General features: G+C 53.3%; 1 protein-coding gene across 1 annotated transcript; it reads right to left on the bottom strand.

Annotated features, from left to right (window-relative positions):
* Window positions 1-375: 375 nt before the first annotated feature.
* On the bottom strand, window positions 376-13,058 carry HNRNPUL2 (heterogeneous nuclear ribonucleoprotein U like 2). The gene is made up of 14 exons (XM_004621513.3): window positions 12,247-13,058; window positions 10,128-10,263; window positions 9,763-9,839; window positions 9,398-9,537; window positions 8,742-8,832; window positions 8,529-8,641; window positions 8,048-8,311; window positions 7,535-7,657; window positions 7,037-7,165; window positions 6,252-6,420; window positions 4,382-4,582; window positions 3,362-3,435; window positions 3,048-3,155; window positions 376-2,941 (listed from the first exon to the last, which is right to left on the bottom strand). Exons 1-14 carry the CDS (start codon window positions 12,785-12,787, stop codon window positions 2,861-2,863), a joined length of 2,247 nt encoding a protein of 748 aa, XP_004621570.2. The 5' UTR covers window positions 12,788-13,058; the 3' UTR covers window positions 376-2,860.
* Between the last annotated feature and the right edge of the window lie 815 nt (window positions 13,059-13,873).

Below are 13,873 nucleotides of genomic sequence, written 5' to 3' on the forward strand. Positions count from 1 at the left end.
AGCATGAAGCCGAGACTAAGGCCTGTAAGATCGCTGAATGCAGCCCCCAGACCAAAGCCAGCGGCCAGACCATCCAGCGACCGCCTGGGTGCCTGAGCGTCACATCTCGGCGCTACTCGTCAGTGAACTCACTTGATTCTGAAATGGAATCTTTCAAGCACCCGATTGCTTGAGCGTGGGTCCGATAGACAGGGCGTATGTTCCCACCGATCCTCTTCAGTGCTCAGACTCTGGGCAGTGGTGAGCCAAGGACAGCAAGGGGCGCCCGGGCCGTTCTGGGCCCGCGCCGGCAGCGGCCCAGGATCGAAGCTCCGCGACACGTGTCTGACCCCGCATGCGCACTCCGCCCCAGTCAGTGCAGTCAAGGAGATAGGGTGAATTCAATCCAAATGGTCGTTTATTCTAAAACTGGAAGCTACTGTGCCTACATTTTGCCAGAATGTTGTAATGAGAACAGGGGAGGAAAGTTACAGATGTAAACAATGACACAGTTACATTTTTCTTTTTTAAATGGTAAAACCCTTTTTTTTTTTATACTGGCCACTTCCAAGAATGCTTTTTTTTTTACAGGTTGTGCAAAAACATTTACAGGCTCCATGTGGTGTTTTTCTCACAAGCTTTCCCATCTACAACAACTACAACAGACGTCTGATAAAACACTAAACAAGTCTAAGGAAAACAAGGCTAGCGATCCCGCTGGTTAATCCACTCCCCCCAAGAACATTGTTTTTTCATAATCAAGAGAAAGAAACAAAACCCAGACATCTACTGTTGTTGCCAGTGGTCTCAAGACTAAACCGACAAGGACGTGGCCGTTTCCACCCCAGAAAAACAGCTTTTTAAAACAGAGGACTCGCTACTGCTGGAAATTAACAGCAAGTACCGCCCCCAACCCTCCCTCCTTGTCACCCCCCCCAGGTGGCTGAAGCTTTTGTCCCTCAGGGTCCCGGTAGCCCCAAACCATGCCACTGTCGAAACATGGTATTTGCCGGAGGGCTGACCGAGTTCTAAAGGGGTGGCAGCTTCTGCCTCAAGTTCAATTTCTCAGTCTAACATAATCTTGTCCTTACGGAGTTCTTTGGGAAACCAGTCAGTCACCTCCTTGTCCTGCAGAGGGGCAAAGCTTCCCCCACCTCCCTTAGTAAAAAAGTTAGTGGGTTACAGCGAAGTTCATGCGCCGAGGGCAAGGCCACTGCAAGCAAGCTGACCTCTTTCCTCCCGGCCCCGTCATTCCAGCCTTGGGGTCAGAGGTACTCGTGGAGCAAAGGGTGTGTCACAGACAGGGGCACCGAGCAGGGCCGGAAACTAGGGCCTTTCGCGCCTGGAAAAGGGCTTCGCGGCAGGGAGGAGGGAGAGAAAGAGCAAATCTCAGCACAAAAAACGTCAAAGGACACTGCCCAGGGGAGGAGGTGGGAGTGAAGCGTTTTTCCAGCACGCCCCAGGGCTCTCCCGGAAGGAGGGTGCTGCGGGGTGCGGGGTGCAGGGTGCACCGCGGAAGCTCTGGGCCGACACGAGGCGGAGCAGGAACGTGAGTTACGCTGAAGCTATATAGTGAGGAGCATTCCCATAGCCCGCTCCTGGCCTTGAACCCAGCACGTGGGAGCTGCTTGGCAAGAACTGGGTGTTGGTAAAGTCACGAACAAACAAAAAAAATAATATATATATATCCCAACTGAAGTCTCTTGGCTAGAGGCCTCTCTGGGGGACACACAGGGATAGCACCCCAGGAGCGATCCTGTCTCGTAACGGGAAGGGGTGCCCCTTTCACACGCACATTCGTGCTCCGCCCGCGTCTCCGCAGCCCCACTGAGCTGCCTTCCCCCCCGCCCCCCCGCCCTGTTCCTAGTCACCCTCTAACTGTGTATCAAAAGAACCAGCAGGGCCGGCGCCCTCCACACGGTATAAAATAGCTGCTACTCTCAGCACCTGGGCCGGGCCGCCCACACCACAGGATTCTCCTATATACAGACTCTGCCGCGGCGAGGGGGGCCGAGTCCTGCTTCGGTTCTGTGCGCGGAAACCCTGAGAATCGGTCCTTCTCGCACCACTAAGAGGACAGAGATTCTTAGCAGAGATGATTCCAGCCTCCCCGTCCCGCCTCCGGGCTGAGGGCTGCAGGCCCAGCCTCCTGCGACGCCGTCACCTAGGGGGCCTGGGGCGCCTGTGACAGAAAACACCCCCCCCCCCCCGACTCGCACACGCCATGCCTCAGCCAGACAGCGCGAAGGCACAGGAAGCGAGAGAGAGAGGGATGCTTTGGCCTCCCAGCCCACCGGACCAGATATCCCGGGAGGGAAAAGGTCGGTAAAGAAAATACAAACGGTTAGTTGGTGCAAGTGATTGAGAAGAGCCAATCGTTTATTTTCACTGCCCCGGTCACAAGCTGTCCCTCGGCCCCCGCTGCTGCCTGCTCTGGAGAGCGCCCTCCTCTCCACGCCACCCACCGCGCCCCCTCCTCTGGGCCACCAATCCGGCTGCCTCAGAACGTCAGAAGGGTGACACTTTCCGTTCTTGTCCCGTCCAACTGCAGGGTATGGGACAGGCAGCCCTAAGTGCTGCTTTCTGCGCAAATGTGTGGTTTTTTTTTTTTGATTACAAATATCTAACTAGGTTTGAAATGTTTTATAGAATAAGACAATATTCTTTTCAACAAACTTTAAAAAAAATGTACAGTTTCGTTGTTTGTTTCCACCTCCCCCCTCCCCCACCCCTGCTTGCGCACCCTCCCCCCCACCACCCCTCCCCGGCAGCTCAGCCCCACCCCGACAGCCCCTGTTTTCCTTGGTTGTGTTTTTTTTGGGGGGGTGCCTGGCACCCCGAGACTCAGCTTCGTGGCTGACAGGCGACCATGGCAGGGGCTTCACCGATACCCTTGGTAACCGTAGTAGTTCCGGTAATATCGGTCTCTGTCCTGGGGGTGGTGGTAGTAGTAATTCTGCCACTAGAAGAAAGGGGAACCCCGTCACTCGGAGTCGGGGCTCCCAAGGGCAGGGGGGCGTGACCCCCCTCTGCTGGCTCTGCCCCCCCGCCGCCCCGGCGATACTCACATCCCGATTGTACTGTCTGTAATAGTCTCGGTATCTGTTGTACTCGTAGTCTCGGCTGTAGAACCGGTCGTAGTCGCCCCGGTATCGGTCGTAGAAGTTACGGTAGCCCTGAGAAAGGAGAGGGCCGAGAGGTGAAGGCGACGGGCCTCTAGCCCGGCTCCGAGAGAGACGCAGGGGGGGTGCGAGGCGAGACACAGGCTGCAACTTCCCGGGGTGGGGGTGGGGGGAGATCCTTCCAAGGGAACCCACGAGGGGCAAAACCCTAGCCCCTGGGAGACAGCCCCAAGGGAGGAGCAGAGGAGAGCTGCACTCACCCCTCTGTTTCCAGACTGCCCCCAGTACTGCTGCCCGTAGGCCCGGTTGTCGTAGCCTCGGCGCTGCCCGCCCACTGGAAGAGAAATGGAGAGCGACTCAGAGCCGGCCAGCGCCCCGGCTCCAGCCCGAGGGGCAAGGCCAACGCTGGAGCCAGAGGCGGTTCTGGGGGAATGGGCGGCCCGCCCCGGGCAGGCTTGCACACGGGTCCTGCTCCAGCCAGGGTCGCTGCTAAGGCTCGGGGGGAGGGCAGAGGAGTGGAAGAAACACAAGAAAACCAAGCCACTGTGCTTTCGGTAACCCAGGTCCTGCGAAACACTTCGCACGGCATAAGGAAACGTGGCGGGGGGGGGGGGGGGGAAGGCCCCTCAGAGAATCACAGCGCTTGAGTGCTTTGACAGGATTTGGTACGGAACCCAGACGGCATCTGATTATCTTATCCAGGTGAAACAAAGTATGGAAGATGTCCCTGGCCGGGAACTACTGAGATTCCCAGTGCCTGGTGCATAGAGCGCAAAAGCTTTGGTGACCAACATGTATAAACACACACATACATACATACTCTTCCCTTTTTAGAGGGCAATGAAAGTACATTAACTGAGAAACTAGACTTTCAGGAGGGAAGTAGGCTTCCCTAATCACCCGCCTTGCTTGATATCACTCAAACCGCCGAATATGGCATTTCTTTCAGGTCTACCCATTTGGATTACTCCAATAGAAAAAAATAGCAGAAAAAGAAAATCTCTATTTCCCCACTCGGAGCATTCAAAGAGACAACAGTGAGGTAGGGAACTATGTAAAAAAAAAAATTAAACGGCCAAACTCAGGCCCTGGTTTTCAAGGAAACGGACCTTTTGCTGAAAACGGCCCAGACCAGCATACCGCGCCAGGCCCAGGGAGAACACAGCTCCACAGAGGCATTTCCTTATGCCTTAGTGACGTGACTTGGTTTCCTTGTGGGTGCTGCTGTACAGAGCACAGAGAACAGACGCGGGCCGGGGTGCCAGGGCCCCGGGACTCACCATAGCCTTGGCCTCGGCTTCGGTTCTGCCGGTTGCGCTTGTTCCGATTGTTTCGGCGATTTGTCCGCTTCTCGGAGGGTGGCAGCAGCTTCCTGGCCTCCTCCTTGTACTTGGTGACGATGGGCTGGGCCTCCTCCTTCTCCAGCTCCCCGTATGTCACCTCATCCATGTAGTCGCATTTCTCAGGCAGAGAGAAATTGGCTGTAAGAGGAAGGGGAGCTCGTGGGCCTCTGCGAGTGAAAACGCGAGCGCACCGGCAGAAGGAGAGACTTTCCTAGTCTCCTCCAACTCACGGATGCTCCAAAGCTCACAGCCACTCAAGATTTAAATAATTCTTTCTCTCCTACAAAATTTCCCTCGGTGGCAAAAAAAGCTGGAGGCCCAGGGCTACTTGCAACCTGCAGGTTTGCAAGTTCTCATATGAGCCAGAATGAATTAGTGACTGGGTTAAGTTTCTTAACAGAACGGAAACAGGCAGTCAGAGGCCAAAAGTGATTGAAAAAGTCTTGAAATTGGTTAGATATGCTGAGAAACACACTTTAAAAGAGGCAGAGCAAGTGACCCAAGCGCCAGGGCGTTTTACTCATCTACCAAGGGGGCTGGCGCCTTGGGGATGCCAGCTGGACCGCCTTGTTTGGACATTGCGTCCAGCAGCTGAGCTCCGCAGAGTGGATTCTTTTTTTTTTTTTTTCTTTTTGGGTCACACCCAGCGATGCTCAGGGGTTACTCCTGGCTCTGCACTCAGGAATTGCTCCTGGCAGTGCTTGGGGGACCATATGGGATGCCGGGGATCGAACCCAGGTCGGCCGTGTGCAAGGCAAATGCCCTACCCGCTGTGCTATCGCTCCGGCCCCAGCAGAGTGGATTCTTTAAGTGAGATAAGTCCAGATAGCTCTCGGGGACTCTGTGCATGTGTGTGAGGTGCAGAGGATTGAGGCAAGGGCCTCACACACACAAGGCCGAGAACTTGCCTCCTCTTCCCTCCCCACTCCTGGCAGCCCTCATTTAAGTAAAATGACGATATTCAAGTCACTGAATATCAACTGGGATTAGCACAGATGGTTCTGACAAGCTTTGGGAATCCAGCTTCTGATGCGTAAGCAGGGACCAGAGAGATAGGACAGCAGGTAGGAACTTGTCTTGTACTCGCCGACCTGGGTCTGATCCCTGGAATCCCATGAGCTTCCGAGTTCCGCCGGGAGTGACTCCGGAGCACAGAGCAAGAAATAAGCCCTGAGCACTGCCAGTTGTAGTCCCCAAATAAAAGCAAATAAAAACCATGGCAGCTTTCATGCCTGGCCATTGCCAGAATCCAAGAGCCAAGAGCTGACAGGGCAGGTGGGTTGCCAGGAGCAGAAAAGAGGCAAGGGAACAGATCATACTCTGAGGAGGAAAGCAGGATGAGGCCAATCAGGCAGGTAAGTCTGCCTTTCGGGGACTCTGATATAACTGACGAGATTAACGTGCTGTGAGAAATCAAGATACACTGCTGAGATGATTTACTCCAATTGCCATACGAAAATTTGACCCATAACAACCTCCTGCCTCTAGAATATAAATTCAATTCATTGCTTTGTTATTTCGATCTCGCGTAGTCCTAGACAAACAGGAATTGTGTATGTATGCATAAGTAATGGCAGACGCCCTATCAGCAAGTCCTACATGAACAACTGATTATTCACTGACAGCTTCCCTTATGAATTTATTATCCTATGCTATCACATTCCTCCCCATTCACTCTGCTCACACAACTACTGGTCATTAACTTGCTCTGCAGATTCAGATGTGGGGAATCATCTCGCAGCCGGGAGGCCCTGGTTAGTGTGTGTGCTGATCAAGAGGGGACCCCAGCCCCGTCATTTCAGCCCACCTTTCATCTCCAGCATTATAGACTCAGGCACATCATCTCCCTCCACTTCCTTCCTCAGCTCCAGCCTCTTCTTCCAATCTTCTTCATTAGGGACGACCACCACAACTTTCCGTGTGAAAGTCTTAAACAGCAACAGCTTCCGCCGCTGGCCCGAGTTGTACACGTTACACTAGACGGGAACAACAGACGTTTTAGGAATAATCACTCAAGTTCAACCAAAACGTGGACTGAGCATTATTCCTAAGTGAGGGACCAATTTGGAAAGTCTACGTATAAAATAACCTTCATTCTTCAAACTGGACACGTAAGATTCTGTTTTGCCCAACAGGAAAATTGAAATCCAGAGTTATGACTTGATCAAGGTCACAAACTAACTAAGTGGCTGACTTAGGAACCCAAAGGTGCTCCAATAAATCTTTCTACTGCCTCTATGTGTTTCATCGTCTAAGCCCAGAAAAATACCTGGTATTTGTCAGGTTGGAATGTAGTACATAGTACGGAGGAGGGCTCTTGCCTTGCATACGACTGAGCAAGGTGCAACCCCCAGCACCCCATATGGTCCCCCGAATTCTGCCAGAATTGATCCCCGAGCACCGCCAGGTGGGCCCCACCCCCAAGTAGCCATGTTAAAAAATATCACAACCACTTGGATCATAATCAGTCTAATCTGATGGTCTTTCTTAATTAATCTTTCTACACACGCAACCCACTTCGATTTTTTTAAGGTTAGCAAATTACAGAGATGCTTTTTTGGTAATTCTGAGTTCTTTGGAATGTCGCACTACCTGATCAAGAATGAAGTTCCTCTTTGTTCGGGAAGCAATCTGGACCAGCTTACTAAGGCACTGGGAGGCTTGCTGAACTAGAAGGTCTCGGCTTTTGGGATCCATCTCTGGCTCCTCAAGTCCCTTCATCTGTTGAGCGTGAAAGTGAAGGAAAACACAAGAAATTACGCAGCAAGTTCAAACTCAAGAGTCACCTGTAAATGTCACCTCTTTATCAACAGAGCTACATCAGTTTATAACTAGTCCTAAGTGCTGTGAGTATGATCCACTTCCTGCGGGAGCTACTGCCAGCTGCAATCTCAATTTACTCCGGATTTTTATCTTTTCAAAAATTCGATAGTATACAAAAAACAAAACAAACAAACAAAAAAACCATTTTTCTATTGAATTGGCGTTTCTCTCGTACTAGGACACCCGGAAGAGCAGCTAACTGGGAAAAGCCAAGAGGTCTGTGGTCTGTCCAGAGGAAAACAAAGGACTCGCCCCCCCGCTACTCACCCTCATCTGATTGAGCACAGTCTCCGCTCCCAGGACGTTGTATCTTTTCTCAGGGTTCTCTTTTGCATATTTCAGTGCCCACTGGGTTTTTCCAGATCCAGGCAGCCCCACCATCAGAATCACCTACAGGAACAAAGGACCAGGAATGTTGTGACCTCCATGTGACACGCATGTGAAAAGGGGAGATGTGGCATTACAAAGTCCCTCCTGTGGGAGGCTGGAGGGATAGTACAGCGGGGAGGGCGTTTGCCTTGCACGCGGCCGACCCGGGCTCGATCCCCAGCATCCCATAGGGTCCCCCGAGCACTGCCAAGGAGTAATTCCTGAGTGCAGAGCCAGGAATTACTATGCATCGCTGGGTGTGACCCAAAGAGAGAAAGAGAGAAAAAAAGCAAAAAGGAAAGTCCATCCAGTCATCTTTCCCTGCCCCCCAATCCAGGTCTGGGAGGAAGCGCAAAGCCCACCACCATTCCTAAGTGCAAGGACCGAGTTTCCGCAGCCCGCCGGGTGTACCTCACACTCCTCGATGGTCTTGGGGGGGACTGCAGTGCGCACCCGCTCCTCGACAGGCACGGCATGGATGAACGTGAACTCTTCTGGCGGTGGGAAGAAGGGCTCCTCCTTCTGACCGAAGTTTAATTCCACAACACAATTTTTGCAGAGGACATGGGGTAGGAGCGCCCGGTCTGCCAAGGACTCCTTGCTGATCCGGAATGCCACACCTAGGTCTTCTCCATTCTTGGAGAAGGAGAGTTCTATTTCTTCCGTCTCGAAATTCTACAATGACAAAAAGCAAAGAGCATTTATGCGCTCATAGGACTTGAAATGGATTTCAATCTTCACGACTAAGGAAAAAAAAAAATTCTCTTCCTCCAAATGCTGCGGAACATCAACAATCCATCAAATGCATAAGGACAAGAGCCGATGGGAAGCAAACAGAAGTCCCGGGGCCCAGCCCTCCGGGCTACAATTCACAACCCTCAGAGCCACTTACAGCAAAGCAGCCAATGACGTCATTCTCCCCAAAGGTCTGGCCAAACTCTTCAAACTGCCCATTCTCTGCCTTGAGTCCTCGTCCATCAAAACCGTAAGAGAATTCATCCTCACCTAGAATAATCAACAAATTAGTTACCGCCACCCAAACTTCCCATGAAGCAAGCATTCCGATGGCAAATGATAATGCTGAAGTGAAAAAAAAAAAAATTACCAAGCTGTGGACGGGAAAAATCAACAGACCAGCCAACTCGAAGGAGAGAAACCTCTGTGCAGCCTTCCTTCATCGGGAGATTCTGGGTTACCTAGTCAAGGGGAAGAAGAAACCCTCAGATATTCTGCCCAACTGGGATCAAAGTCTTGATTCAGAAAAGTATCAGTTTTAAACAAACTGAAAAAGACACCGGTCACAATTCAATACCAGAATAAAATCAATGAAAACTACAAAGCAAAACCATGGGTATCAAAGTAAATTCCTTGGCTAATAGCCATGGTTACAGTTAAAATATGGCGACATTTACTTGATTTTGGGGCCACACTCAGGGCTTGGAGGACCACGTGGGTTGCTGGGGATTAAATCTCTGTCAGCCACACGCAGAGTGGGTGTCTGAGCCTGCTCCAGGGCCCTGGAGCGTAGCTGGGCCACACCCTGGCCTTTTCTTTTCTTGGTTTTGGTGCGGATCTGGGCTCAGGGAGCCATACCAATGCAGGGGACTGAACCCAGGTCAAAGGCATGCTAGGCAGTGCTCGTATGCTAGTGCTATGGCCTAGCCCCACCTTTTTCTGCTTTGGTGAAACACTGATAGGTGGAATCCAGTACACATTTATTCAACAAATAAATGGTCTCAATGAGCTGTGCATTCATTCTACCTTGGCCTCAAAGCAGACTTTCCCCTTTGTCACTCCGTAAGTACTCCTTGCCCCGGACCAAAGGGTGGGGAATTTCTCTGAGAAAAGTGGCTGCCCTCCGTAACGGTCTTTGCTCACTTGAAAATGGAGATCCGAGGTATCTATTTAAAAGGGAAAGGTGGGAGGAAAATGCAGTTTACTCCAACACTCAACACTTTGAAAGCTACCAACAAAACATCAACACAAGCAGGAATGACCGTTCTGGACAACGCATAGAAAAACCTTCCATCGTTATAAATTTCTTCAAAGCTGGAGGCCTTGGAATTTAAATCTCCAAAATCCCTTCCGATTGGTTAAAGGCCCCAAGCTTTCTGCCTCATACATACACGTGTCCAGGTTCACAAGCGTCTGATCCTCTTCCTCATCTTTTGCTTCTTCTTCAGGGGGTGGCGGAGACTTGGAGCTACACAGATGGGGAGGGGGGAAGAAGGCAAATGTAAAGGCAAGTCCTCTGCTCGAGGGGGTACCTGCACGATCTCACATCCCTCTTAAGTTAGCACAAGTACGTAAGGTTCCAGAAGACAGCTTCAGGCGGGAAGTGGGGGAGGGCAACAGGAGAGATTCGATCTAGAACTCGAGGCCTACAGAAACCTATTCCATTTTTGCATCCACCCCTCTCTCCAAATCAACATCAGGTAGACCAAAATCAGAGCAGACACTGCTTTCAACGAAAGGGTCTGTTCCCCCTCACCGGCTGTGGTAAGCCTCCTCTCGGAATTCATAGTAAGCTCGGCCATGTTCATCCTTCTCATCCCGCTGTCTCTTTACCCCCCGCCGCTCACCATCTGAGCCTGCTGGTTTTGACTTTTCACTATCTTGGTCATCTCCTACAAAAAGGAGGGAAAGAAAATCAGCGGTCTTCATATTGGCGTAGCGAATAACCTCAGAACCAACAGAAACTAAAGGGGGGGTCTGAGTATCTGTCTGATGAGGATAGAAGGGTACTGGCCTACTCCGGGCGCAGTTCATTTTATTTCCCAAGATCATCTAGCTCCCATTGTTGGAATTTTATTTAGAAGCACAGGAGGGGAAAAAGAAAAGATTATAGGCTAATTAAAGTCAAGCAACAGATGCAAACTGAACAACTTTTGTAATCTACATTTACCTGTTTAATCAAGACCAAACATGCTGATTTCCCCCCCACCAATGTGACAGGCAAACAATCCCCTGGATCTTTTAAATGAAAAACTTCAAAGGCTAGTGTATAACTTTGGTACAACACAGACACTGTTGCACAACTTAGACATTTAGAACTCTCAAAAAAAAAAAAAAAAGTTTGTCTCCATGCTCTAAAATGCACAACCCTCCATACAGCAACTGGCTAAAGTGCATGATACAGAACTGTATTGGTAGCATGGGTTTTCACCGAAAGGTGTGACAGGAACCCCAAAGTCACAAGAGATCCATAAATACTACCACATCTTTACTGCAGGTAATTTGGGGCAGAAAGGTGTTGTCACATATTTAGTAACATTTCTTTACAGGGGAGGAAAGAAAGAGAAAAACAACATTTTCCCTTAGGCTCTAAAGTTTGCAACACTAACAATACTTTTTTAAAAAAAAAAAAAACAATCATTCCTCCTAAGCAATTCTTTACTGAAACTCATCGCATCTGCTCTTTGGGATACACATTGAGTCAAAGGTTATGTAATGGGACATAGGACAAACAATCTGCAAGTTGCATGTGACTGTGATAGAATGGGTTCCAATTATGCCACATGAAGTAGCAGCTTTAAAAAATGTTATTACAAAAAAAAGAACTCAGGCCACCCACTTCATAGGAAGACTGGGTTCCAGTCCCCTCCTACTCTTGACAGCTATGGGTCAACCCGCACCATTCAATCACTTCAAAGGAAGGGAAAAGAAAGGTCACCATCTCCCCGGGTGGCTACACCACCCTAAACAAGGTTATAACCAAAGGACCCCAACACCTCAACCATTTAAAAAAAAAAAAAACAACAACTCTGGGGCCTGAAATGCAAAAGCGTGAGCTCAAGGGTCCGGCAAATCCACCCATATGCCCACCCACCCGAAGGCAGAGGGAAATTTAAAAATGTGATCAAGACTCATGCAAGGTACTTAAAAGAGAAAACCAACCCCCCCCCCCAAAAAAAATAAAAATCCCTCACCGAGGGCCAGCGCTTACTCGAGTCGCAGAGATCGAGACTTTCCCCTGCTAGTTAACTATTAAACTCGACACCCTCCCTCCCTGCGCGGGCGGCGCGCGGCGGCGCGGCGCAGGGGCAAGGTTAGATTTCCCGATTCCGCGGGGCGGCCCAGGCGCGAACGGCTGGGGGCGAACTCAGACGAACCGCGTCCATTGCCTAATATCTTCATGGCGACAAAGTCAACAGTCAAGGAGCCCAAAGGCCGGAGACTCCTGCAGCCGGCCGGGCCGTTCGGGGAAATCGCCCGATGCCCCCGATCGTTCTCAGTTTTGGACACACACACGCACACGCACACGGTCGCCACGACGGCGGGAAGCTGCTCCACAGGTAGCGCACATGCAGGTCGCATGCAAAACCGTTCACCTCCAGCCACCATCGCCAAGACCCCTCCCTCCCAAAAAAAAAACACCACCCACCTTGCAACCCCCACCAAGCCCCGGGCAGTGACAGCCACCCTCCCTCCCTTCCCCAAAGACCGGTGGAGGATGAAAACCACCGCCCCGGGGAGGTGCCGTCTAACCGGGATGGGCATCTTGCACGTCGAGGCAAGTGCAGAGGAGGGGATCGGAGCCCGCGCGCTGCAGCGCCGGGGCTGGGGCGCAGCCGGCCGCGCCGGGCCGGGCTCCGCGGCCAAGTGCTCACCCTGTTCCTCTGCGGCCTTCTCGCCCGGCGCCTCGGATCCCGCCGTCTCGTCCCCGCTCCGCTCCTCAGGCTCGTCTTCCTCCCCCTTGCCGGTGCCCTGCTCTTCGCCACCATTTACCCCACCTGACTCGGCCGGGGCCTCCTCCGCCGGCTGCTCGGGAGCATCGGCCTCGGCCGCGGCCTCCATGGCCGCCGCCTCCGGGGGCTCCGGCGGCGGCTGCGCAGCCTGGCCCGGGGCCTGGGCAGGGGGTGGCTCCTCGTCCTCGTCCTCAAGCAGCGCCTCCTCGTCCTCCTCCTCCTCCTCTTCGTCCTCCTCCTCGTCCCCGCCCGGGCCGCCGCCCGACGCGGCCACAGGCCGAGGCTCCGCCTTGCAGGCCCCGCCGGGCCCGGCCCCGCCGCCGCCGGCCTCGTCCTCGAGCATCTCAGCGTCCAGCGCCTCCTGCAGCCGCTGCGCCAGATCCATCTTGAGGCCGCGCGAGTCCAGGCCCCGCCGCTGCAGCTCCGACCGCAGCTCGGTCACTTTCAGCCGCTTCACCTCCATCGCTGCCGCCGCCTCCTCCGCCTCCCGCCGCCTCCTCCCCTGCGAACCGTCGACCGAGCCCGACCGCGCAGGCGCCGCTGCCGCCCGCCTCCGCCTCACGCGCCAGCACTGAGCCCGCGCGAGCGAGCGCACGCACGTACGCACGCAGGCCGGCCGCGGGGGCCGCGCGCAGGCTCCGCTACCTACTATTTGTTTCTCCCGGCCGCCTTCCCCTCCCCCTTTAGTCCCACGGAGCCCCCAAACAACGCAGCGGGTCCTTGCTTCGCTGCCAGCCCCCGCGATTTCCCCCAGCCGCGGGCGGGCGCGCGCCGACGACGACGGACTTCCTCCCCTCGGCCGCCCGCCCCCTCTCCGCGCCTTGGCCAATCGGCGCCCGCGGCCCCACCGCGCAGCCGCACGGGAGCCGGCCTAGCTTGGCTCCGACTCAAGTGCCTCGTAGCACCGAGGCGAGTGCGCGCCCGTCTTTCTGTACTTCAGCCGGGCCCTCTGCGCAGCCGCCGGGCGCCGCCGTGCCTTACGCCCCGCCCTCTGGGTCACCACCCAATTCCCGTCCGAGTCCCGAGAGCGCTCGGATCTGAGTCTTGGTTTGCTAGTCGCTTCTCCACTGTCTATAGGTTCAGCGGCCCCTGGAGGAGTTTTAATAAAATTTAAAAAGGGCGGAAATGAACGTGATGTAACACGAAAGCCTACTGGCAACTGTTTTTTCTGGTTAGTAAGCCGGAGGGACTCCAAAACGAAGGAACCCAGCAACCTCTGGCCGCGTTTCGGCCTGACTCACGCAGTTTCTACCCAGCAACGAGACACCCTGACCTCCTCTCCTCTTTATCCTATTGGCCAACTTGAATCGTCAGCTGCGATTCTGATTGGCTACTCGAGATCGTTTGGAATTTTCCAATTGGCGAGACTGCCCGGGGAAATTTTTTTTTTTCCGGGTTGGTCCGCTGGGGAGCCGGCGAGGCGAGGGTCGTTTCTGAGGGATTACTTTTCCGGGGCTGCCTCTGATTGGGCGGTGTGGCGCAATGCGCGCGACGTTGTAGACCCCCCCTCAAACTGTCAGGAGACGAGGCTGGGCCCCGCCGCCCGGAA

This window comes from Sorex araneus, chromosome 6 (genome assembly GCF_027595985.1).
Source record: "Sorex araneus isolate mSorAra2 chromosome 6, mSorAra2.pri, whole genome shotgun sequence".
NCBI classification, from domain to species: domain Eukaryota; kingdom Metazoa; phylum Chordata; class Mammalia; order Eulipotyphla; family Soricidae; genus Sorex; species Sorex araneus.

Bases quoted from the DNA above. Each gene is read 5' to 3' on its own strand.
- HNRNPUL2 (XM_004621513.3), bottom strand. From the start codon at position 12,787: ATGGAGGTGAAGCGGCTGAAAGTGACCGAGCTGCGGTCGGAGCTGCAG. The intron at 10,264-12,246 runs GTGAGCACTTGG...TCCTTTTTGTAG, and splicing joins GAAGGCCGCAGAGGAACAGG to GAGATGACCAAGATAGTGAA. The intron at 8,833-9,397 runs GTAGAATGAATG...CCCCTTGACTAG, and splicing joins AAGTCTGCTTTGAGGCCAAG to GTAACCCAGAATCTCCCGAT.